Genomic DNA, 27,419 nt, shown 5'->3' with positions numbered 1-27,419 from the left:
CTATACTATTATACTATTATTATTGTTTAGGGTTAGTCCAGTTACGATAATTACCATCGGATATACTAGAATACATAAAATTAGTGTTATCGCAAAAACAGCAATAGATTTGGTATTTTAATTTTTGTTGTGTGGATGTCTAGCGTCATATGATTTGAATGGTAAAGTGATTTGGATTGGATTTCGAAAGTTCCTCTTCTGCTATGCTGATTGTTAAGATTGAGGACTCGATTTATGTTTGTCTCTAATAGGGATTTGACATCAAAGATTATCCTGGTTCGGCTCCAATGACTTCCATATTTCCTACGCAAGGCTACTTACAACATCCTGAATTCATGGAAAAGATGAAGGATTTTTCTAGACGGAAATTCAGCATACAATGAAAAAAAGTATGCTCTAGTCACATTGTATTTCTAGTTTTCATCTATAGAAAGCTCATTATATTGTGTATTCTTTTACGACACTTTGTAAGAATATGTGCGTCCACTATCAGTCAATGGACCAGGTTTCTTGACACACAAATAAAGATATAACAGAAAGTAAATGCAGTTTAACAACAGAGGAGTTTTACGTGGAAACCTCCTTTCTCAAGGAAGTAAAACCACGACCTGTCTCACAGGATTTTCACAACCGTTTCACTAATCTTTGCAAGGAAAAGTAACACCGGTTACACAAATGTGAGAAAAAAGTTTTTAATCTCACCAACAAGCAATAACTCTATTGCTTGATGAGACTAAGTAGAAGTTATTCTACCCACTAAGCTATCACTCTAGACAACTTAGAATTTCAACACAAACCACACTGATTCCTTTATTGATTTAGGATCAGTTTACAATGTAAGACCGAAAGAATATATTCTCAAACAACTACACAATATACGCCTGAGTTTAGGTTGTTCTTGAATGATTCTTCTCTTTGATTTTCTTTAGCGATTGCAAGAGTTCTTGAATGTACCTTTTTTCAAGTTGCAAAAACTAAAGAGCCATGTTTAGAAATATGACATTGTATAGACAAGTCCCTTTCCTTAAACTCATGCCATTGGTTGGAAAGGTCTGACTTTTCTGACGCAGTTGGGAACTGTGCACCAACTTTTTGTACCTTCTCCAGCTGGCAGTCAACGAACTGTTCAAGTTGAGAACCGGGTACCTTCACAAGGTCCCTGAGTTTGTTACATCATCAAAACTACAAATAACACACTTCATATGTGGTTAATAGACATAACATCAAACACACAATGGCGACAACGAATATTTTAAAGTTAAAAGGTGGTGGATCGCCTTCATAACTCTTTTGGATTTCCCAATCGTTAGGACAAGGGTACATAAGAGACATTCCTTTTTACTTTATATTGATTAATGACTAAGTTTCAACATTTGCAAGTTACTAAGAGTGTGTTTGGTATCAAGGAAAATGTTTTGCATGGAAAATGTTTTCCTTGAAAATAAGTAGATTTTGGAATCTCTTTTTTTCATCTTATTGGTTGGTGAGTAGAAAATATTTTCCGAAAATAATTTTTAGTGTTGGATTTCGAAATTTCCTATTCTGTTGGTTTTGCTAGACGGACATTGAAAAATTGTATGCTCTAGTCACATTGTGTTGAATTAGGTCTTACACATAACTCAGAGATTTCTCAAGTTAACCATCGATGTGGGACTTTTGTCAATCTTTAACATCACACCTCATGCCCAGTGCTTAGCATTTGGTGCGTGGGTAATTTTTTATTTCGGAGATCCCAACATCGGGTGAGACGGGTCATGCTCTGATTCCATGTTGAATTAATTCTTAGGCTTAACTCACGTCCCAAAAATTAGCTCAAAGAGAGGAGGATTGTCCAAGACTTATAAGGAATTCACCCATCTTATTAATCACCGATGTGAACTTTTTGTCATTATTTAACACATTGTCTTTCTAGTTTTCATCTATAGAAAGTTGATTGTGTATTCTTTAGGCCACTTCTTATGTGGATAATGAGATTCTCAAGGTTAATGGACATAGAATCAAACACGTCATGTACTATATTATTCTTTCATTCAAGAATGTCGAGAACGAATATTTTCAAGTCTCCTACATAACTCTTTGGATTTCCCGATCGTTAGGTCAAGGGTAATGAGACGTTCCTTTTTTACTTTATATTGAGCAATCTAAGTTTCAGGATTTGCAAGTTACTATCTCTCTTCTACTTTCATGTAGGCGAAGGAAGGTTTGGACATATAGTACATGTGAAATATCTACATTCAAGCTTTAGCTTTACATTGATAGCTTTTGTCAATGGTTGGACATTATTACTAGTAAAATTAGGAATTGAAAGTGGGTCATCTATTCTACTGTTGCGTAAAAAGGAGAAAAAACAATTGTGACCTTTGTTATAATATTCAGAAAGATTGTTTGTTTAAGTTCAAGACAATATAATTGTGTTGTTTTATTAATTTATATTCTATTCGTTTTGGGTGAAGCTTTGTATTTCTTGCATTGACTTGTTCTTGAGACGATACACATGTGTGGTTTGTTACCATAGCAAACATGGCTTATAGAATTGTTAGAACAACTTCTTTTCGACTATACATATGAATGGGTACCATGAAGTAGCTGAAAATAAGCTGATGCAATAGGTAGTGAAGTAGTGGTTATAGTCCTTTTTCTTTCTTAACATGGAATGCAGAACTCCTACTATTGAGAGTTGTGCCTATTGTTCATAAGAGGTCCTTTTTTCTTTGTTGCATAACTCTGATGGGAATCTAAGTCTTCATGGATCTGGGAGTTGTCAAGTTGGCTGATGATTTTCTCACTTATTTGTCAAGCTTTGTGAAGCATATCCACAATGTAGGGACAAGAAGAGGGATGCAATATTTTTTTAACTTAATAACATCTCTACACATGGTTTTCTCTCCTAATTTTCAGGATGCTAGTGGTGATCCAAAGTATTTCAGCTCAGAGCTCGGGTTCAAGCTTTAGGTTTAAATTTATAGCTATTGTCAATGTATTATATTATTAATAGTAAATAATATCGTCGTTTTTGAAAGTAGGTTTTTCTTAATCAATATTTTGTTTTTGAGAAAAATCTTTTGATACTAACCTAGATTTATATTTATTTAGATCCATCAAGATTAAGTTTTTTTTGAAAATTAATTTACAGTCAATAGGCTTTGCACCAGGAGGTAAGTCAGTTAAAATCTATGTCTTTTTTCATAATTAAATTGATTTTCATTTTTATTGCCTTCGAAGAAGATATAACTTCAAAATAATTTAAGGGTTCATTGTCAGCAAGAAAAGTTCGGAAATTATTTCCATAAGAAAAATATTATTTTCTAGCTTTTGCTCCTTCGCAGTTCCTCAATATTAGAGGAATTCTCATTATTTCTTTTAACATGTGCATGAGAAGTTTTATTATACAGTGAAAATGTTCAAAAAATCCAGCATTTGTTCTCTCAATAATAGTATTTCAATCAAGTACATCACTTTTCAACGCAAGAAATCTATATGCAACAAAATTTTCAGTATATCCAATATGCATGCAATCAACAGTTTTAGAACCTCTTTTCTCTTCTAAGGTTCAGGCAACAGAACTTTAATAAGGCACTTTCACACTTTTAAATATTTCAAATTAGGTCTGTAACCTTTCCACAATTCACAAGGAGTTTTATCAGTTCTTTTATGAGGAATTATATTCTGTAATTGACATGCAGAGAATATAGCTTCACCCCATAATTATCCAAGAGCATTAGAATTAATTATCATGAAATGTATCATTGCTTTCAAAGTTTTGTTTTTCTTTTTTTCTTTGGGATAATGCCCAAGTACCCCCTCAACCTATGCCCGAAATCTCAGAGACACACTTATACTATAATAAGGTCTTATTACCCCCCTGAACTTATTTTATTAATAATTTTTTACCCCTTTTTAGCTTACGTGGCACTATCTTGTGGGCCCAACGACGGTTGACTTTTTTTTTTGAACTAGTGCCACGTAGGCTAAAAAGGGGTAGAAAATTACATATAAAATAAGTTCAGGGGGGTAATACGACCTTAGTATAGTATAAGTGTGTCTCTGGGATTTCGGACATAGGTCGAGGGGGTACTTGGCTATTTTCCCTTTTTCTTTTCAGTTACTCCATTAGACTTGAGTGAACAAGGCGGGATTATTTCATGAATAATTTATTCTTTTTCACATAAAATATTTAAAGATATATATTCTCTACCTCTATCAGATCTTATTCTCTTGATTTTTGTACTAAGTTGATTTTCAATCTCAAATTTATAAGCAATAAAAACATCAAATTCATCATCTTTATTTCTAAGCAAATATAACTTAGTAAATCTGATAAATCATCAATAAAAGTCACATAATATCTTTTCTCACCTATAATCATAATTTGTTTCAAATCACCCGAATCAGTGTGGATGAAAGATAATAATTCAGTTTCTCTACTTACTGAAAAATACGACTTTTTAGTAATTTTAGTTTCAACACATATTTCACATTTATCACAATTATTTAAATCAAAATAATGTATTAAATCAAGAGATTACATATTCTTTATAGATGAGACATCAACATGTCCCAATCTAGAATGCCATAATGAAATGGGCTTAATAATATAAGCAGAAATAGATACAATTTTACTGAAATTATCATAAATATTAAGCACAAATAAATCATAGTTACAAAATTCATTGCCCATAAAAATATTAATATAGTCAATATGATCTCATCACCTTCAAAAGAAACTTTTATTTCACATTTTCCTAATAATCCCACAGAAATCAAATTAATTCAGATATTAGGAACATGCAGTACATCACTCAATGCCAAAATTTTACCAGATGTAAGTTTGAGAAGAACTTTTTTTTCCAAGAATTTTAGTTGTCATTGAGTTACCAAGATAAATCTTCTCCTTTCTCAACTTGGGTGTATGTGACAAAATCATTTTTATTTATACAATTGTGTCTAGTAGCACCACAGTTTATCACCCACGTTCTTACATTGGTCATAACATTTGTTTCTGAAATGACTGCAATAATAATCTCATCCATTTTAGCCAAACTTATTTTTTACTTAGTGAAATTATCATTTCTTTTAAATATTCTTTTGCATTGAGGTGTATTTTCATGAAGGTTTTATTATTTGCGTTGAACTTGTAACCATGACTATTACATACCTGTAATTTTTTTTATCATAAGCCTCCGGCAAAATGACTTAAACAATATCAGTCAGGGTAGCAGCAACATCAGTATCTTCAATACCATCAGTAATTTTAAGACACATATTTTATGTCATAACTTCTTAGATTGATGGGAAAATAATTGAAACTTAACCATAATTATTATAAATCCATTGAATGATTGAATGGTCCATAAAGTAAGTACATGAACAACAATTCATATTCACTAGGTTTCATGAACCTTTTTGGATAAGAATGTATCTATTTATTATGATACTTAATATGGTGACTTTGGAGTGATTTCTCAACCAGTAAATAGAGTTGATCATTCACTGTTGTATGATATACAGATGAGACTAATATACACTTGAATAAGAAGAAAATTTCTCTTCTTCTATATACTTCTCTAGTCTTTTTCTCTTTATAATTATATTCTTATGAGCTTGATTTTATAACACGTTATCATCACGAAACTTTATCCAATTAAAATTGAGTTTAAGTTTTTCTTTAACTCATATTTTGGTTGATCTCGTTATGAGAATCAAGGTATTATATGCATAAAATCAGGTATGTATTTTCTAAAATATTTTTATGATTTAGAATACAATAGTATTCAATCACTAACAACTATCAGGAACCAAAGGCATATACAACTATTGGTTGAATATGACATGCTATATAAAACTTCTTAAATGGAAGAAGGTATAAAATTTTAGTAGCATGAGTTTGAATATTATTTTGATTGTTTTGAAAGACTCAAAGGGTAAGTCATGTTGTACTTCGGTCTATTATACCGTTGGTTAAGGGTAGGACGGTGGATTCAAGTTTCATCGCACCAAAAGGGTAAGACATCAGGTTAAAGTCTAGATGCACCATAATGAAAAATATTTGAGGATAAGACGATAGATTCAAGTTCTATCGCACCAAAAGGGTAAGACATCAATTTGAGTTTTGATGCACCATGATTGGGTTCAAGTCCTATAAAATTATGGCGTAACACGCCTTATATGGGTAAGACATTGAGTTTGAGCCAATGCACCATAGCAATGATAAAATAATGACTAAGAAAAATAATATATTTTTGATGAAAAGCCTTGAAATTTGTCCCATTGAATTTGCTCCATTCCTTGAAAAGAATGTGGTAGCAACATATGATAACTTTAAAATATGATGTTGACTTGCTCCATTATATTGTATGAATGTGGTAGCAGTAAATAATTAGTTTGAAATATGACAAATGATTAACGATATGAAAAAGGGCATGAAGGGACAGAATTATAATAGTCATCATTGTGGTAAATATAAAAAGAAGAACACTATGGGTTTTCCAAATAGTCCTTCCAAATGTGAAGGCAGTTTTCACTATCAAAATGGTATGAAAGGACATTGGACTTGTGAATGTTGTCGACCCAATAATTAGACAAGTTTATAAATTCTCCATCAAAAGACAAGAATATAAAGTGATGATACACTTGATCTTTCAAAGTGATGTGAGGTGTATCATGAAAATATGATGAATTTTAAAATCATGACAATATACTTATAATGCAAATTTATGAAGTAAAATATAAATGATTAGTCCATTCCTTGAAGAGAATGTGACTTGTGATGAGTATCGTGAATGCTCGACCATTCTATAAGAGAATGGGTCAAGATGTGATAAGATCATTATGGGTTGAATATATGCCACAACTCACCTCTATGGGAGGTTTGAGAAAAAATTATATATACCAAAATTCACCTCTACGGGAGGTTTAAGAGGAAATAAATTTTATTTGCCAAAAATAGTTAATGGTATTGTATGTTTATACGTCACTATGGTATGTTTATTGTAAACTACCGAAAAGGCAAAAGAAAGAAATAGTTCTTTCCTATAAGGGTTGTAGTCATTATTGTGTGGCAATAAAAATTTGTCATTGGTTGTGTACCTATAGTACAACAAAAGTAAAGCAAGAAACATGTCTTGCTCGTAATGATTTTGACCATGACAATGATAATATAATCTCCTCCTTGAAGGAGATGCTCACCATGGGGATGGTGTCAAAGAATATGTGATAGTACACAAAATTAAATTGCAAGCTCTAAGGAGTTAACTATTATCAAAGGAATAATATTGGGTTGTAGTAAGTCTCAAAAGAAACTTTTTAAGTTTCGGATGGATTGAAAAGAAATATTGAGATTATAAATTATGAAAAGATTTAATATCTTTAAATTACTACAATCGAAGAGGGTTATAAATATTACCCATTTTTTCCTCGTGTTTGTTGCACACAAACATGGGCATGCTGGTGGAATCACATGCAAAAGTAAACTATAAGTGTACTGAAATAAAGATCAGTTGGCATGATCAGTTGACCATTCTGATTTAAATGTGATGCAAATGTAATTGAGAATTTGTGTGGCTTATGTGATGAAGAAATAAAAGATTCTTCAAGTATTCTCTTGTATTGTTTGTTTTCATTATACTAGCTAAGGTTGGGATTGTAATCCCCTGAAATTTTTGGAACATATAAAAAGGTGAATATGGTTCCATTCACCTTCCATGTGGATCATCTGCAACTATATGATAGATGCATCTATGCTATGGTCACATGTGTTTTATCGTCAACTTACAAATTGGTGTTTGTAAGGTTGTTTGCTCGAATTGTTAAATTAAGAGCACAGTTTCAAACTATGAAATTATATTGATAATGCTGGTTGATTTAGTAGAAATTGTATGCCTCCAATTATATCTAAATCATGGTTATGAGAACAAAACTCCCAAATAAGATTTGGTATGAGATAATTAACATGTATCAACACATGTATGCATCAAGCCAAACAAGGTTTCCCCATTAAAATTGGTTCAGGGTCAGGAACCAAATAATTTTCATCTAAAAGGTTAAATGTGTGGTTATGATCTAATTGCTCTACCACGCACAAAGATGAATTCCCAAATAAGGTTGGGATGAATGTTAGATTTGCTACCATTATGGGGAGAGATGACTGACAACTGAAAATTATGTGTCAGGTTTATTATGAATTATCTAGATCCTCGCTAAATATAGTTCAAAGGATAATTCATTTGCATAACTTTGAAAATCAATTGCCAGATGAATGTACTGACCCTATGAAATAATTCAGTTGCAAATGCTCCAATGTGAAGTCCTTGAAAGACAGAGTCTATGATACGCCAGAAGTGTAATAGACCAATCCGTTCCAAATATAAAATTCCTTGAATAAGGAAGTAGCAAATTATCAATATGGTCATGATAATGAGGCAACTGCTATAAAAGAGCACATTGACATAACACTTCATAAAACCTTGGAAAAGGTTCAGGTATCTGAAAAATGAAGAAAAATGAAGAGATCTCAATAAGTTATGTCTTGTTGGAATCGATATCAAATAACCATCGACAATGTCTTTGATATAAGGTAGAACTCAATGATATAAATTGTGACGAGGATCTTGAATTCAAATCTATCATAGAGTGGGACAGATAAATGATTGGCCAAGTAAAATGCTTCTTGATGATGAAACTCCATATCTTTGTTCAATCAGGTACTAGTGCATTTTGCTAACAATATTACCAGAAATTTGTTTTGCAGTAAATTTACTGGCAAGATTTAGTTTCTCCCAGATAAAAGGACATTGAAATGGTGTTGAGCAAATGATTGAATATCCTTGAAGGACCATAGTTATGGGTTTATTCTATTCCGAGGAATCCAAGACAAATTGATTGGTTAAACAGATGCAGAATATTTATTTGATCCGCATAAAGCTCTATCTCAAGCACGCTATGTGTTTGCATGTGAAGGCACAATAATATCATGGCGATCAATGAAGCAAATGTTGTTATGCAGAAATAAAATCCCTCCATGAACCAAGTCGAAAGTGCGTCTGGTTGAGATAAATGACACACCATATTTAGAAAATGTGTGATTTTTATTTGAAAATGAATATATCAACCACAATGTACGAAGATTGGAGACATCATCCCAAGAAATTAAGTGATGTTTTAATCAGGGGGAGTATAATACGCATTGCACTCTTTTTCCCTTGACCGAGGTTTTTTCTCACTGGGTTTTCTTGGCAAGGTTTTTAATGAGGCAACAAATAGTGTGTATCAAAAGATATGTGTACACTTTTTCCTTCACTAGAATTTTTTCCCACAGGGTTTTTCCTAGTAAGATTTTAACGAGGCACAATATCTATGGACATCCAAGGGGGAGTGTTATAAATCCATTGAATAAGTGGATAATCCATAAAGTAAGTACATGAACAACCATCCATATTCACTAGGTTTCGTGAACCTTTTTGGATAAGAATGTATCTATTTATTATGATACTTAATATGGTGACTTTTGGAGTGATTTCTCAACCTATAAATAGGGTTGATCATTCACTGTTGTATGATATACAGATGAGACTAATATACACTTGAATAAGAAGAAAATTCCTCTTTTTCTATATATTTCTCTAGTCTTCTTCTCTTTATAATTATATTTTTATGAGCTTGATTTTATAACAATAATAATATATAATTTTATTATTTAGCAAAATAGCAGTCCTGAAAATAGATAAATATTACTACGCTGATACTATTAAATAATAGTGTATAAAATTAATACTTGAATCATGTTGAGCATTATCCTAAAAAACTATTCAACAGTATGAAATGTTTCCTAAAAATTAAACAAGCACTTTCCTATGCCAAAATAATTATAATTAAAACAACCATGAGAACAGAAATGGTGAAAACGAGAGATTCATAAATAAGGCAGAATGTTTGTCAATTTCTATGTATTCCTAAAGCTAAAAGAACAAAAGAGTAGTATTTAAAGAGTTAGAAAGAAATGGTATAATGAGCCACTTGTCCAAACTCTTCCATGCAAAGTGAACATGTATGTAAAGGTGTAAGATGGACAAAAAATCTTGGCTTAATAAAAGTAATTGTCATTTCTCCGAGAAACAATTTCAAAATATTTTGATTATTTAGCTTTGTAAATATATTTAATAAAAGAATCTTTTGAAATAAAAATATTTGTTTGTTGTTAGTTATGAACCAAATTCAACTTAATATGAATATTAAGGTCACACAAGTAGTTGGGTGGACAAGAGTTATTCGATTGAGAACAATCAATAAGACTGGGTTAATTTGAAATCCGAGCTGAATAGTGAGTGTGAGAATAGTTTCATCAAAATGAGATAGTTGTATGTAATTCAGGGTTTATGCATATCGAAGAAAAATTGTTGTTCTTTCTTCTTCTTCTAGAGTTTACGCTTCTCATTCTTATCTCTATCATTAGTTACTTATTGTTTCCATTGTAATTCAATAGTTTATGTATTGCAATTACTATTCTAAAGTTATAATCGTGTTTCAGTTATGAATAATTCAGGTTTGTTAGAGGCACAGCAATATTTTTAAAGAGCCTGAACAATATATATACATAAGAGCAGAGTACCATGAATGGTGCCTGATGGTATAGTCAAGTATCATGTTAGCTACTGCTTATTTAGCGATAAATTAACTAAATATCATAGTTGATTCATGTTATTTTTATAATATCTAGAAAATTTGCATTTGTCATATTTCTCAATAATTATTGTTATTATATATCTTAAAATAAGTTGTGACATGAATAAAAGGCGCTTAACATCCCTCGCTCTAGTGACTTGTTCATTTAGTTTAGCAAGTATAACATGTATTACAAAGTGCAAGAATATCATATAGTATACACAATTAAATAAAAATGTTTGGTGACAAATTTAATTTGGTAAAGAAATAGATACTAGTCAAAATCATGCCTGCCTTTAGCCAACTATCCAGAAGCAATGGTTTTTCACTTGGACAAGTGTCACAACTAGAGCCAATTAAAAATTATGGAGTACTTGTTCTTCCCTAATACTAATTAGTATGTGGATTAATTATTCGAATAATCTAGGTATACACTTCGAATATTGACTCAAACCATGATTAAGCAATGTTTATATTTTTTTTTTATATAATATATACACAATAGTGACTTAATATTAATTTGTTTGATTTTCTCTTTTCTTTTTTTTTATTTCTCTCTACTATTTATTACTTATTTTGATCCTCCGCACCAATCAATAGCCAATTAGTCATTGACTCTTCAAAAATCCCAATTTCTTAGTGCCTATAAATATAAGTGCACAACCCATCCAATTCTTTAAAACAAAACAAAACAAAAACATCAAAAAAAAGAACTAAGTGATAATAACACTTTTCATGGCTGGCCTTCAATACAATTTCTTCCCAACAGATCTCCTTTATCCCCTCCAAAAAACAAAGAAAGACATCAACACTTCCCAACAAAACTCTCTTCTAATCAAAACCAAAAAGAATAGTGATAATGAAATTTTAGATGATTCGAAATCATATAATAACTCCATCAGTAACACCAACAACAATAATAATGTCCTTATAGCCAATTCCTCTTTTGTCTTGGCTCCTATTACAAAACACAAGGAAAATCAAGATTACGATCAAAATCAAGACTTCTGATTTCAATAAGAAGATCTTGACTCATATGGTAAATTTTAGATAAGTATATAGTATTGTGATCCAAGTGAAATCTTCTAAGGATCAACGACGAAAACAATAAGGCTCTCAAAGTCATCTCAAAAGAAGAAGAATAAAGATTAAGATTGAGTATATTATTGTGGTTTGACATATCTCTGAATATCAAGTGTATGCGTGTACCTCTTTGTTTCATTGATGAATATATGTGTATTTGGAAACCTTTTGGTGTTGTAAAAGGCTTCTCCAAAGTCATCAAATGTTATTGATGTATCATATTAATAATAGTTTGTATCATATTAGTTATGACTATTTTCCAATATTCACATTTTTAGGCTAAAATAGAGGTAAAACTTATAGTGTATAATATGTATATCACCCTTCATTAATGAATTAAAAAAGGTGATAAAAATATCATTGTGAATCTTCTTCCTTCCATTCAATTCAATTATGCTCATAATCAATTAGTCAATTCCACTTTCTTGCTCATTATAGAATGCATCAAAATGTTCCATACAATTAAAATATTAATTAAATAAATATAAAAGGAAATAAGAAATGAATATTCTAGAATGTATCTAGAATATTCAAGAAGGATAAATAAAGTTTAGTTTATTGATCTTTTGACTTCATGGAAAGAAAGTTATGTTTAATTCTTACAAATTAAAATTTGTTTATAAATAAGGGATCCCTATAAATAAAGTTATCAGTGATTGGAAGCAATATATTCTTTTAGTGACACTATTTATTTTATTCGTTTATTATTAAAAATATTTTTTTAATTTCATATTTATTGTTAGTATCATCCTTTGATAGATCTTACAAATTTCTTTTTTTTTCTTTTGGTTAAACATATAATTAAGCTAGTTCACATAAAATGAAACAAATCAATTATAAATATTTGTCATTTTTATAAAGTAGAAGTAGATTTTATTTTATTTTATTTGTATATTTTACGCAAATCTCAATGTTAACAACTAATTACATCATAACTTCATGAGTGTGTTTGGTATGAAGGAAAATATTTTTCAGTAAATATTTTTTAATTTTTTTATGTTTAGTTGGAACAAAAGTTTTGGAAAATATTTTTCAAATCAACTCATTTTCCCCAAAATTAAGGAAAATGACTTCCCTTCAAAATTAAGGAAAATATTTTTCAAAATTCTCCTCCAATTTCAAATTACATTTTTTCTTTTGGAAAAACATCAATTTTAAAAATATATTTTTCAATTTCAAAATTTTATTTTTTCACCTGATCTCTAACCCCCCACCCCACCCCACCACCCAAACCCCTTCCCCAAAATATTAATTTTGCTTTTTAAAAATATTTTCAACTTCAAACTTTTATTTAAAATCCTACCCCCCAAGGTCATCCCCCCTACCCCCAAGGTCATCCCCCCTACCCCCAACCCACTACCCTCACCCCCACCCTCCCCCCAAAAAAATAATTTTGTTTTTAAAAAATATTTTTAATTTCAAAAATTATTTTCTACTCTAGTAAAAATAAAAGATGTCTCTCAAAAACATTTTTCATTCATAAATCAAACACTAAAAATCATTTTTGGAAAATATTTTCTGCTCACCAACCAAACATGAAAAAGTAAGTTCAAAATCTACTTGTTTTCCAGAAAAACATCTTCTAGGAAAACATTTTCGTTCATACCAAACACACACAGTATCTCTACTCTTTTTCAAGTTACAAAAATCTCTTAAAATTTAAGAATTTGGAATACATCATTCAAATGCCCGATACATGCATTTCAATTTCAGATATATTACTCAACGTCACACATATCACAATACATCACTTAGCATCCAGATACATTCCATTTATTGATACAAGACACACCTATCCTGATTCTCAAAATATATAAAAAAAAAATATATAATTTTTTTAAATATTTTAGAAAATATAATAAAATAAATTATCTATTTTTTAAAAAAAAAATTAAGGGGGAGGGGGGCCGCAACCTAAAGAGATTATTACTAGTAGTTAATTGACTTTCTAGAATTACAACTTATAAAAAGTTGTGGTCCTCAAAGGACTTTAACTAAACAATGCACGTGAATGGAAAGTGGTGTATATTTTCATTGTAGAAGGTTGGTTTATTATTAGAAACTTAGCCTCATGTTGATCGATTGGTAATTTCAATTATAAGGGGTTTTATATTGAACATAGTAAACGACATAATATTACACTACTTTAAATTTTAATTATTAGAAATTTTGATAGTTTTTTTATATTATATTTTAAAAATATATCATTATCTTTTAAATTATAATATTTTATTAAAAAAGACATTAAAATTTTGAAAAGATCCTAATAGCCTTTTATTCTTGTTCAAAATGGATTTATCACCCCTCATAATTCTAGTAGCCGGTGGCTCGTAGAGTATATTTCACTCACTATTAGCGAGTGATCGAAGATAAAAAAAAGTTATTTTGTTCATTTCAACATTTATTTAATTAAATACTTTTATTCTATTAATTTTATTGTTTTTTCAATTTTTCTTGTCCTTTTATCTTCCTTTATCCAAAAGATTCAGGTTCAAAGTTCTGCTTCTTTGAGGGAAATTGGAATTTAGAAGATTATTAAAACGAGAAAGTATTTTGATAAAAAAAAAATTGAAAGTATTAAAACGTTTCAATCTTTGCAGATATAATATATTTTAATTTTGAGCAAAAATCAAAGGTATTTTGGTCTTACTATGTTCATTGGCCATTGATTTGATAATTTTTTTATTTATTTTCTAATTTTAATTTTGACTATGCGGTAGAAAATGATTGAGATGGTACCACTTTTGGTTGGGAGATATCATGACCCATGTGATATATATGTATCTGTGTGATTTAAAAGGAGATTTTTAAATTAGGAAACTTACGTAAATATATTATAATAAAAAAATATTTACTATTTATAATAATAATATTTTTTTTACATGATTATTTTTAATTTATTTATAATACAAGTTTAATACATATTACAAAGAATAATTTATTATTCACATATAATACAAGTTTTAATGATGCATAATAATTTACCAAATATTTTAATACTTTATAATACAATATGACAAATTTTTTATCAAACAAACATAATATATTTCAAAACAATTATAAATTCAAATATATTGCATACATAATTCACTTTTAATACATTTTTTTCACAATATTACTATAAATGTTAATAAACAAAAAGTATCGCTAAAATTAGTAATTATTTTTTAAAATTTATTAATTTATGTAATTTTTCCTTTAAATTAAATGTTGTAACTTATTATCTTAATTAAAGGAGTTTAAAATGAAAAAACTAACAAAGAAAATAGATTTTCTGGGTCCATTTATATCAATTGTTACTATCTTTAATTAAAAACAATATAAATCATGAACATTATTAGTAAATCTAATATTGTAAATCTCCTCTTCATCAATTCCTTTCATTGGATCTTATATTTTTACGAGTTTTCTTTTTTTTGGCCGATGGTGGACATCACAATATTGTTGAGACATGAAAATTCATGAATTTCTGAAATTAAATACGAAAACGACTAAATCAGTTAAATACAATAATAATTTTTTAATACGTATAACGTTTATTTCAAATACATGTGACAATTTAAAATACTCATGTTTCATGATTGAGATACACATTAATAACTACTAGTATAAAAGGCATATGGATATCCTGTTAAACTGTAAGAGATACATCATGTATCTATTGGTATAAAGACACTAACTCTAAAGCTATTGAAATAATTTAAAAAAATAAATAATTGCGTCATCATTCCACTAATTACCAGCAAATGACTTTGTGTAAACTTATTTTTTCATCTTCGAAAAAGTGATAACAAAATCGAGAGATACATATAAATATTGAAGATTGGAGAGGGAAATGATAGATGGTATGAAAGAGAGAAAGTAATTTAAATTGTTGATGTCCTATTAAATAAAGAGATTTAATTATAAGATAATTATTTAATATCATAAAAAGGAAATTGTATATCTGATTTAATTTTTTAAAATGCATGGTACAATTACTAAAAAGTGGTACTATATATAATGCTTTTAAACTAGAGGTAAAATGTATATATGGTAGTAAACTATGTCTAGAGAGGTAGTTTTTTCTTAGAATTATTGAAGCAATATTCTCCCTTTAATTTTTGTTAATTAATTATTAAATTATGAATAAGTTACAAAATTAACAAGTCTATTAGAAAATCAAATTAATAATTTTTATTTGAATTATTAAGTGAATAAGATTGATCTAGTGGTCTTAGTTTGAAGAATAAATAGGATATGGACCATGATATTAGAAAAATGAACTTTACTTGGTTGCCAACATAAAATTGAGTTATATTTTAGCAATTATCTACCTTAACTAAGTAGAGTGTGGCCAAAAAATAATAATTTATATAATGATAAAATAAAATAATTTATTCTATTCAATCCCTTAAAACATAATTACATGAGATGATTTATAATAAGCGAAACTCGTAACTTAAAAATACTACAAACATTATTTTATAACAAATAATTAATTTAGTAAACTCGTAATATAAAAATTCTTTTTATCGTCAGTGCATATATGATTAAGGGCATTTTGGGCCTCCTCTCTTAGTCTTCCAATTATTGTAACAAGGGCAAAATTGTTTGTTCCCATAAGTCCCAGCAGGAACACAGAGACACTTTGCACAACATTTTTGGCAAAAGAACATACATGGCTTCCTATATTGTGTATTTGAGCATCTATATGTGCACTTTGGTAAACAATCTGCAAAAATTCAATAATAAAAAATTTAATTTCATATAGTATAATACAAATTCAATGAGAAGCTCTTTTAGTAAAATCGATCTGATTTTGACCGAACTATTTTTACCTAAACATAAAGTGCTTAGATAGTCTCACTTTGAAATATTCGCAACCAAGTCGTTATTCCTTAATGAAAATAGACATAAAGAGATAATTTTGTCAAACAGAAATTTCGCTAACAATATTCAACTAACTGCCCTTCGACTACTGTAACTCTATCCCATGAGTTCAGTAGCCAAGAGATCACAATTTGAATCATACATAATAATAAATATAAAGGATGTTTAAGGGGAGTTCAAGAATTTTTTGATGTACATATATTATAAATTATGTTACAATTTTTTATGAAAGATCACCTTTTAATTTTAATATAAGAATACAATTTATTTTTAATTACCTTGAGGATGGAGACTACCAGGAGTAGTACCATTCTGCAGAAAAATAACACATTTTTATAAGTAAAGAATTGGCAAATTTCATAACCAAAAAAGAGAATACAAAAAAAAGTGAAAATTCAAACAGTACTTACCATTGGTAAAGTGTTAGGAGGTTGTGGCTGAGGTGCTGGAGATTCTATTATTATTTTTGCCTGACATAAAAAAAAAATTTAAACAAATTGTTGTAAGAAACAGTTAAAAGAAATAATGTCTCTATTAGTTCAACTAAACTTATTATTTCGAAAATACAAATCACTTTATAATGTATAAAATTTACTGACTCTAAATTTTGAGTTCGACTATAATTACGATGTGTGTGGTAATAGCTTACATGAGTTCCAACAAGAAGAAGCATTATTAGAAGAGGGAGTATTAGCACTAAGCTAAGTGTCTTCTCCATTTTGTTGTTTTCTTGATATATTAATTGAACAAAAGAGAGAAATGATGTCTGATGGTTTAAGTTGGTTGAAAATGTTAGATAGATGTGGTATTTATAGGCAGTTGCAAACTCAAAAAGTGTAGAATTCTATGGGTATTTCACAATGTTCTTTGATAGCAACATGATTTTATATATATATATATATATATATATATATATATATATATATATATTCACGTATGTATGTATGTATACCGCTATGGGTTGTGATGGGACAAAAAAGATTTTTTCATCTTTAAACAAAATTTTCAATTTTAATTTTAGATATGAGTATTCTTTGTTAGGAAACAATAAAATGTCCTAGTAGGCTTCTATCGCATGAATTCAGGAATCCTAATTAATCAAATCGATCAATGAGTTTCGTATACTAGATGGTTTCGTTAGTTTATTATTGTGTTGAATAAAGAAAAGCGAGATTAATTAGATCAGTGGATTATATATCTCAAATATATTTTTAAAATAGTTAATTTAATTGTATTGGATCAAATTCAGCACTATCTATGTATTTATCGAACTAGTAAATTTTTAAGTAATTAGTAATTAGTAACCTAGTAAAAAATGATAACTAACCAGCTATCAAAAGTTGAACTATCTTGATAATGTAAAAAAAAATTAGTGTATTATACAAGAAAACAAAGCAAAAGAAATTGGTGGTCAATTTACATTTGGGAAAACAGCCAAAAATCCATGTGAAAATCCAGAATATGAAAATGAAAGTAGAAGAAACTTCACATGTGTTGATCACTAGCTCACATGTTCCCAATAAGATTTTAGAGGTCTGCAATATTCTTGAAGACCTAACAGATAAAAACTTACATAAACCATATAACACTCGAAAGAAAACAAAACTCTTTATCTTCAAAATAACTACTTTTATTTATTATTAAAAAGAATGTCTTCATAGACAAGTGGTAGCTAAGAAGATCATTCAATCTAAGAATCTATTCAAACTTCTTGTGAACTATTGATGAACAAATCAATTGCGCGTATCTCAATCAATTTATTGAATAACTGATATGGGGTTCATAAGACACTTTGACTATGTACTAAATAACTTTGTCCACCAAGTCTTGAATAGATAAGAGAACTACCTAAGGTTTTTTTTTTTGGTATATATCGATGTTTAAAACCTACACTGTTTCGTTGATCACTATGCCGAACTTCTCGTGAACCATACTAGCATAATTTATCAGTTTGCAGGAAAATTCTAGTTATTTGTTATCTTCTGTTATTAGCTTTTGTATTTTCTTGGAAGTTAGTGAACTTGGAGTGTGTGTGAACCATAAAGTGTTTTTGGTATTTAGCAAGTTATGGTATGTTGGTTCACTTTAGTAGCCTCGTGACTTGCTTTTTTAACCATTTTAGCTTGTTGTCAATCAATAGGGATCAAAATTATGATATATATTGTAATAGGACCAAGATTGAAAGATTTCATGTTCTAGCATAATCATTTAATACAACAATAACATACACGGTACAATCCCACAAGCAGGATTTAGAGAGAATAGTGTGTATACCTACAATACAAACCTATAAAGGTGTGTATAATTCCATAAGCAGAACTTGGAGAGGGTAGTATGTATACAAACAAAACAGACCTTTAAAGGTAGAGAGGTGGTTTCTGATTGACCCTCTCTTCTGATGCTGCAATAGAGGCACCTGATAATTAATAATATGATAAAAATTTGCATTGTCAACAGAATCAAATTACTAAATTCAAATGGCTTAAAGCAGTAACAATTTTTTTTGCAGCAACGAAAATATTAAACACTAGTTTACATAAATTCTTCTTGACCAAAGCAGCTTAGACAAAACAGTCATAATTAAGGTTGTGCTGCAGCTCCTGCTGGTTGAGGTTTCTGCTGAAAAGCAGCTTGCTCACCGGTAGGAGGTGGGGGAGGTGGTCTGGCACCTTGATATGGCGGGGGATACTGCTGATAATGTGGAGGTGGTGGTGGTGGCATATACCCATAGGGTGGTGGTGGATAGTAAGGCGGGTAAAATTGACCTTGAGGTGGAGGCGCGGGTGGATATGCATAGTGTTGTCCTTGTGGGTGTTTCTCAGAACCAATCTTGTTTTCAGGCCCTGACCCTGCAGCTGAACTAGAAGCCCCATCCTGAGATGAAACTACGGCACCCATCCTTTGGGGATCCATTGATGGATAATATGCTCTTTCCTGCTGAAGCATTGGTGGAATGTTGAAGTATGGCATTGGTTGTGGCGGTTGTTCCTGAGTGCCTGGGGGTGGAGGAAGCTGGTTCTGTTGTGATATGACAGCTCTGGGCAACAATCCACTGTGAGTCACTGCAGCCTGCTGACGTGCTTCATCAGACAGTTCGGTGTCTGGTTTAGGAGCTTGTGGTCTCCCCCAGAGCAGCTTCAGTCTCAAGCCCTTTATCACTAGCTTGTTTGCTAGTTCCTCAGCTGCCTTCACTGCACCTTCTCTTGTAGTGTAGGTTACAAAAGCACAACTACGCTGCAACACCATTTTAATCGACTCGATTTCTCCATGTGCGTAAAACTGGTCCCTTAGGTCCTGCTCACTGATTCTTGCATCAACACCACCCACATAGAGGGTTCTAATGCTCTCGTCATCAGGGGGCTCCAATGAAGGCATTTCACCTGCTTTATTAAGTAGCTTCATCGCCACAGGATCATTAACTCTGCAAGCATTGCAGGTAACACAATGACAACACTTCTCGAGCCAAAAATATGAACAAGATAGTAATCTAGCTTTTTTAAGTTAATGAAGATCATTAGGAAAGAGAAGATGCAACAAGATGTCACTAATCTAGCCACAGTGAGGGTAGACATCTCAAACTGTAAACGGTACAGTATTAGCTTCTTGGAGTATGAGAAAAATGATTGCGCTCCAGCATTGTCTAATAAACTTATAATCCAGAAACTAGAACCATGCAGTTACTATGACCTCACTAGTCCCACCTTATCACCTGTAATTGACCTAAATCACCCAGACCCGTTAAGGGATGCCAGACATCCATGTCTGCAGAGGTGATAAATTCACCAAGGTTTCATATTTAGGAAACAAGAAAATTAAAAGATCATTAACACAGATGAAAGGATATGACTAGTAGGCAATGACTGATCTTTGACTATCAAATACTTCTCAGGGAAACAATGTGAATGGGCTTTTACATGCAGAGATATTGATTGTGATCATGTTGAAGAACTTAGGAAACATGAAATTAAATGATCATTAACACTGATGCAAGGATATGCCAAGTAGGCAAGCAAATTAAGGTTAAACATAAATGTCTGTGATCTTTGACTATCAAATATCTTCTCAGAAAAAAAAATGTGAATGCTCATTTACATGCAGAGATGGCTATTGTGATCATGTGGCTCAGCCTTGAGTCTATATTGAGGTGCAGACAACATAGTCCCTAACCACATGTGTGATCAAGCAACTTTTTTGATGTCCACAGGTTTATAAGTAGGCAACATTTAAGCAAGAAAAAACACAGGATCACTATTGAGCCAGCTGCTGTTGCCTGTCGCTGAGCTAGGTTCCATCTTTTCCTGGTAATCCACAGGGCATTCGACTCTGGATGACAGATTCTTATCCCGCACCTCCCAACCAAGCCAAGCATCAAACCTCTTTCTAACTATCCTGTATGTTGGCTCTTTTGTTCCATGTTGAAATAGAACCTTAATTGTTACTACTACTTATTATTGGGTCACTTAATAATTAGATTTCAGATTAATGAATTATTAGATTGTATAAACATCTAAAATTACTACTACTTAATGCTGAAGAATATAACTTTAACTTTATCAAAAAAAAGTTTGTATTAGACAAGATCTATGAAAAAATTATTTTTGAATTTTAAAAATTATTTATACAACATAAATTATCAAAAAAAAGTATGAGCAAGCAATAAGAATATGCTATAAACAGCCAGGAGATATTGAAAGTTTGACACCAGGAGATTAAATGTCAAAATGATCATATGAGATTTAAGAAAACAAAAACCATTCAAATTAACAGGATAAAGATTAAGTTGCACATACCCATAGTAACGGTCCTTAATGTTTTGCTGTGACAACTCCCCAGTCTCCGGCATTTCGTGCCTATAAGGGCACTCCAAACCTCTAGTGCATTGACCACGTATATAGAAACTGCAAACATGTGCCCGATTTCTCTTGTAGTATGGAGTAGTTCTTTGGAGCTTCAAAATAGTGTCATTCGCACGGACTTTTCCATATGAAGATTCATAATCAATCCCTGCTCTTGCCTGTTCAGAAAGAAAGCATAGGTCAACAGGAGAAAATAGAAAAACAAAGTGATTATCACAGCACAGTTTTGTCTGAAGCGAATCTTTTAGGTTCACTTTCTATCAAAGGTTCTACATATATATGTCATTCTCATTCCTTATGTACTCCTCCCTCTGAGATGAGGAAGGAGGGAACCCAATAACAACACAGCCCAATCAATTTTGGCTAAAAGAAAGTTTCGGCTCAAAGATTTAGCAACTTTTCAAATAAGCTAATTCACATTTGCACTCTGAAAGTTGCAAGTAAAAAATATTCAAGGTAACAAGCACATACCCTCAGTAATAGATAAGTATTATTCTAAATTTGTGTGGGGTGGGGGATGACCTTTATATGCATGTAACTGTGCATATGCAGGTGGAGCACAAAGACATGTTATAATAAAGTATTAATAAACTTCAAGTTGAAACTTCACATACCCTGCGGTCATGCTCCTCTGCAAAATATTCTCTATTAACGTCACTCTTGGGAATTGCATCATTAGAATTGATACTGAGAGCAGTGTCTCGGACCTGAACTGGCAAACCATACTCGAGATCCAAAAGACAAACTTGACAAACATTCTTCAACTTGCTGCAGGTCTGACAGATCTCAGATTTTTTGTATCTTGCATCCCGACCAGGTCTCCATCGGAACACTGTGAAGGGTCGTGTGCATATCTTGCACTCCTTATCATAATCTGCTTTCGTCTGAAAGGAACAATGACAATATCAAAAGGTTCAATACTTGACAAATGAAAAAGTAAATGTAACTTGACCACGTCATAAAACTCAGATCAATCTATATGCCTTATACGAAGAAAACTGACATTTTGACGATAGGAATGGCGAGTAGAAACAATCAAGTAGGATACAGCTATGTATTAAGAGAAGTTGTCAGCAGTTAACAACATGCAAAAATGAATATAGAATCTATTTTGATAAGAATGTGATGCAAGCAAGTGTATAACCTAACCAATTATCAGCAAACAAGGACTAGAAGAGAGTAATAAACCTAATAGGCTAATAGCCTTTTCCTTTATTGAGAAAAGACAACTTATTCTTTCCCTATGACTCAAATAAAATACTTGTCTTGTTATCTTCATTAAATATGAGCGGCCAGATCAATCACACGTTATAATTACTTCAGCAAGAAGCTGGGCTGTGAGGCGTATCAGATATAAAAGAATAGCGCTCTAACCTTTGAAGTTTGATTCCTTGGAAAAACAAAACTACACCTTTTAGTTCCTAACTGAACAAAGTTACCCTGTTTATCTTAGTTTTTACCAATTAATGCAAATCCTGATTGCTGAAAAACATATAATTTATCTACTTCCCTATATCCTGAGATGCCAACCCACTATACAGAAACAAGCTTGTGGATGTTATCAATGTAAGAGTGCTATATACAGAGGCTGACATGCCAATGTGCAACATCGACTCAACAAATTCAATTTTTCAACAGCTCAGCAAATACTAAGTTTTACACCCATAATTGTTGAAGTGCTATGGTTCGGATATGAGGCATAAGATTGAACCCATTTGGTTTAAATCCTGGATCCACCTCCGACTATATTCACTTAAACTTAAGACAAATGACTTCCTCAAGTTAGTACTTATGATGTATGGTGGGTGCACGTAACAAGTTAGAATCTGACTTGTGGACAAGTCTAGCATTTACATGGAGGCATACCACTATCCACCTACTGTTGAAGTATAATTTCTCTGTGGTAATAAGAACAACTTCATCAACTTTTTTTCAAACACTAGAATGTATTAACCAAAGTGAGGCTTTTTCTCTTTAATCGTTTTACCACCTTGCTGAAGCAGTTAATGAGAACATAGCAAAGACCAAAAGATCTCAAATTATGTCCAATTTCATGCTTGCATTCTCTCTGCTAGCATGCTGTTTCATTTAATTTGTTGGTATAAATACCGTCAACACATTCCTATGCATAAGAGGGAAGATTCAAATAAGAAAAGGGTGTAACCTTTTTAAACCAAAATTAAATAATTTGAATGGAAAAAGCTCAACCAATTAGAAGGACATCAAGCACAATATCAGTTCCTAAATTCTATAAACACACTAAGCCCTCAATTCTAGTTCAAAACACCATAAACATAACAAACAAACCCTAATTCTATTCACAAATGAAAACAAAAAATGAATACAAAATCATGAAATTATTCACAAAATAATAGAAAACTCAAAGAAGAGAAGTTCAAAATATTACCATTCGCACATAGGGACTATCCCCGAGACAAGACTCACATATAATCGGAAAATCAGATCGCTCCCATCCATCAGCTTCTGCATCTCTAAGCAACCTATGCGCCATTAATTACTATATTCCTGTTTCACAAAAAACACAAACTTATCAAATGAAGCTTTTTCTTCACACCCACTGCATAAAAAATTCCAATTTATCAAAATATAAGGTACCAAGTTTAGGTTGATTTTATCAAAACGAAGCACAAACTTTACCTGAGTGAAATACAGCGACGGAGATTACGGCGGCGGAAGAAATATAGCGGCAACGCTTACGGCGGTGGAGGAGATACGGCGGCGGAGCAAAAGGGAGGAGAGGAGAGGAGACGAGAGAAAAAACCCACTAAGTATTAATGTGAAGAAGAGGAAATCGAATTTTTAGCAAAAGTTTAGTATTAGTACGTTTAGTCCTTCTAATATCAATATATTATATTTTTATCCATATATTTTCAATAAATTGATTTGTACACTTTAATTCCTCAAAAGTCAAAACTGTGAATTTCCAATTTTAATGTGCTAAACTACTCAATTATCAAAGTGTTGGGTCAAATTTATACTCTTGCTTTATATTTGAAAATGATATATTATTTCACGAAATATGTAAGTGAAACTCAAATATTATAAGATTTAAAATAAAAATTGTTATAAATGTAAGTTCATAATAATATAATATAAAGAGAAGATGGCAAGAAATGTAGTTAGAAGACATAACTTTTTTTCTTTTTCAAATGTATTTGCAAATGGTGAGTAATATCTCTATTTATAGTCACCAAAAGTAGTAGATACATAGTTATCACTTAAGGTTCTTATCACCTTGAGAAAACTCGTACATGAATACATTTAATTTTTGAATAAATAATCCACACAATACAATGGATTTATAACACTCCCCTTGGATGTCCATAGATTATGTGCTTCGTTAGAACCTAACTAGGAAAAATTTTGTGGAAAAAATCTCAGTGAAGAAACAAAAGTACAAAACCTCGATAAAAAAAAATGCAACACGTATTATACTCTCCCCTGAGCGAAGAATACTTAATTCTTATGAATATGTCATCCAATCATATATACCAACTTCGCAGATATTGAAAATGTCTTTGTGATTAAATCACATTCACGAAGATGTGCATGATTGAACTCATTTCTGATATGTCATTTTCTGATTTCATGGATATGATGAGCTTTTGAGCTTAGCCGAATATATTCTTGAAAATCACTTTATTTGTGACCTCGTTACTGCAAGTAAATTGCTCACTTAACTTGCTATAGCAACAATCATCTTGTGGAAACTTTCATTTGCAGTTGTTAATCTTCGTACATTCTGGTTGGTATATTATTTTTCAAAGAAAACACATATTTTTTGAACATGGTGTGTCATTGATCTAAATCATACGCACTGTCGACTGGCTTAATGGAGGACTTTTATTTGTGCATGATTTGAAGAAGTGATTATCAACATTTGTTTCATTGATCGCCAAGATATTATTATGCTTCTACATGTAAACAAATAACCTCTTTGAGATCGACTTTCATGCGGATCAATATTTTGCATCTGCATAACCAATCAACTCTGACTTTGACTCCTCGATATAGAATAAACTCATGTCTATGGTCTTTCAAAGATTATGTTCTTAACAACATTTCATGTCCTTTTGTTGGGGAAGAATTAAATCTTGCCAGTAAATTTACTGCAAAACAGATATTTGATCGTATATTGTTAGCAAGATGCATTAGTGCCCTCATTACACTAAGATATGGAGTTTCATCGCCAAAAAAGCTCTTCATCCATCTTTTGAGATCAAAGTGAATCTCTATTATATCAAGCGATCTCATAATTACTTGGGTACTCAATTAATGTCATTTAATTTATCCATAAAATCGCATCAAAAAAATTTCATGTATGTTGATTGATGGCAAATATTTTCATTCGTCAAGTCTTCAATCTGTAGTTCAAGAAACTTTTTTGTCTTGAAGGATCTTTTCATTTTAGATTCCCTTCTCAAACACTCAATAGCTTTTAAAAGCTCTTTAAGAGTCAGTGTTTTAAAGGGCAGGGGGCATGAGGCGGGACATTTTATACAGTACAGGCAAGGCGTAAGTCTCATGGATCTATGGAGCATATTCATATATATTCAACTTTATGAAAACGTTTTTTATATGCTTCAGACACCTTGATTGTTTCAAGGATTTTCATACAACCTTTAGTATTTTTTTTAGGTAGACATGATAATTATTCATTATATGCATTCAAGTTTTTATATATCGCCAAATCAAAATAAATTTTATTACATTCACGATAGGAGAAAACATCTTCAATAATGTCAGAATTTGTACCCCACTGACATTATACCTTGATTTATGGATTATCAATTCAAAACTCACTTTTCTAAGTGAAAGAAAATATATTTAAATTATGCATTTTACTTGGCCAATCATTTATTTGTCCACAAGATCCTCATCACAATTTATTTCATTGAGCTCTACCTCATATCAAAGATACCTACATTTCAATATTACATAACTTATCGAGATCTCTTCATTTTTTATCATTTTGTAAGTACTTAAACCTTTTTCAAGATTTTATATAGTATTATGTAAATATGCTCTTTTACCCTTACATCATTATCACGCCCATATTGATTACTTTCTCTTGTCCTTTTTCATGGAATTTTACATTTGGAATCGATTGATCTATTACACTTCAGGCGTATCATAGACATTGTCCTTCAAGGATTTCTCTTTGGAGCATTTGCAGCTGAAATATAACATAGGGTCAGTAAATTCATCTGACAATAGATTTACAACATCATGCAAATGAATTATCACTTGAACTTCAAGTTCACATTTTTTTTAACGAGGATGTAGATAATTCATAATAAACCTCACACATAATTTTCAGCTGTCAATCATCTCTCCGTCTAATGCTAGAAAATCTTACATTCATCCCAACATTATTTAGAAATTTATTTATGTGCGTGGTGGAGCAAATAAATCATAACGGCACATTCAATATTTTAGATGGAAATTATTTGGTTCCCAACGTTGAACAATTTTGATAGGAGACCTTTGTTGGCTTGATGTGTACAAGCATTGATATATGTTAAATTAATTCATCTCATACCAAATCTTATTTGAGAGTTATGTTTATATACTCATGGTTTGGCTATAATTAGAGGCATATAATTTCTGCTAAGCCAACTAACATGGTCAGTATAATTTCATATTTTATAATTGTGCTCTCAATTTAACAATCGAGCAAACAATCTTACAAAAATTCAATTTGTAAGTTGAAAACAAAGCATATGTGACCATCTCATAGATGCAACTTACTATGCAACTGTACAGATGGTCCACATGGCAAGTGAATGGGTCCATATTCACCGTTTAATGCATTCCAAAAGTCAAAGGGAATACAATCCCAACTTTAACTATATAATGATAATTTTATCATGAGAACAAGCAACACATGATAATTCTTGAATAATCTTTTTTTTTCAGTATATAACCACG

General features: G+C 31.1%; 2 protein-coding genes across 2 annotated transcripts; both read right to left on the bottom strand.

The window, feature by feature from the left end:
• Positions 1-16,101: 16,101 nt before the first annotated feature.
• Positions 16,102-17,483, bottom strand: LOC101252867 (protein GAST1-like). The gene is made up of 4 exons (XM_004236514.5): positions 17,261-17,483; positions 17,022-17,081; positions 16,890-16,923; positions 16,102-16,453 (listed from the first exon to the last, which is right to left on the bottom strand). The coding sequence occupies exons 1-4, from the start codon at positions 17,327-17,329 to the stop codon at positions 16,272-16,274; spliced, it is 345 nt and encodes a 114-aa protein (XP_004236562.1). The 5' UTR covers positions 17,330-17,483; the 3' UTR covers positions 16,102-16,271.
• Positions 17,484-18,967: 1,484 nt separating this feature from the next.
• On the bottom strand, positions 18,968-24,320 carry LOC101253177 (zinc finger CCCH domain-containing protein 49-like). The gene is made up of 5 exons (XM_010320833.4): positions 24,126-24,320; positions 23,875-23,993; positions 22,082-22,351; positions 21,402-21,625; positions 18,968-20,032 (listed from the first exon to the last, which is right to left on the bottom strand). Exons 2-5 carry the CDS (start codon positions 23,977-23,979, stop codon positions 19,192-19,194), a joined length of 1,440 nt encoding a protein of 479 aa, XP_010319135.2. The 5' UTR covers positions 23,980-23,993; positions 24,126-24,320; the 3' UTR covers positions 18,968-19,191.
• Between the last annotated feature and the right edge of the window lie 3,099 nt (positions 24,321-27,419).

The sequence above is a fragment of the Solanum lycopersicum genome, chromosome 4, assembly GCF_036512215.1.
Source record: "Solanum lycopersicum chromosome 4, SLM_r2.1".
Taxonomy (NCBI): Eukaryota; Viridiplantae; Streptophyta; class Magnoliopsida; order Solanales; family Solanaceae; genus Solanum; species Solanum lycopersicum.
Note: the sequence above shows the minus strand (reverse complement) of the source record. Positions and strands in the feature narration are given on the sequence as shown.

Bases quoted from the DNA above. Each gene is read 5' to 3' on its own strand.
- LOC101252867 (XM_004236514.5), bottom strand. From the start codon at position 17,329: ATGGAGAAGACACTTAGCTTAGTGCTAATACTCCCTCTTCTAATAATG. The intron at 16,924-17,021 runs GTAAGTACTGTT...ATTTTTCTGCAG, and splicing joins CTCCTAACACTTTACCAATG to AATGGTACTACTCCTGGTAG. The intron at 16,454-16,889 runs GTAATTAAAAAT...GAATTTTTGCAG, and splicing joins TGGTAGTCTCCATCCTCAAG to ATTGTTTACCAAAGTGCACA.
- LOC101253177 (XM_010320833.4), bottom strand. From the start codon at position 23,979: ATGGCGCATAGGTTGCTTAGAGATGCAGAAGCTGATGGATGGGAGCGA. The intron at 22,352-23,874 runs GTAATATTTTGA...TGTTCCTTTCAG, and splicing joins ATAGTCCCTATGTGCGAATG to ACGAAAGCAGATTATGATAA. The intron at 20,033-21,401 runs GTATGTGCAACT...CAATGCTTGCAG, and splicing joins ATTAAGGACCGTTACTATGG to AGTTAATGATCCTGTGGCGA.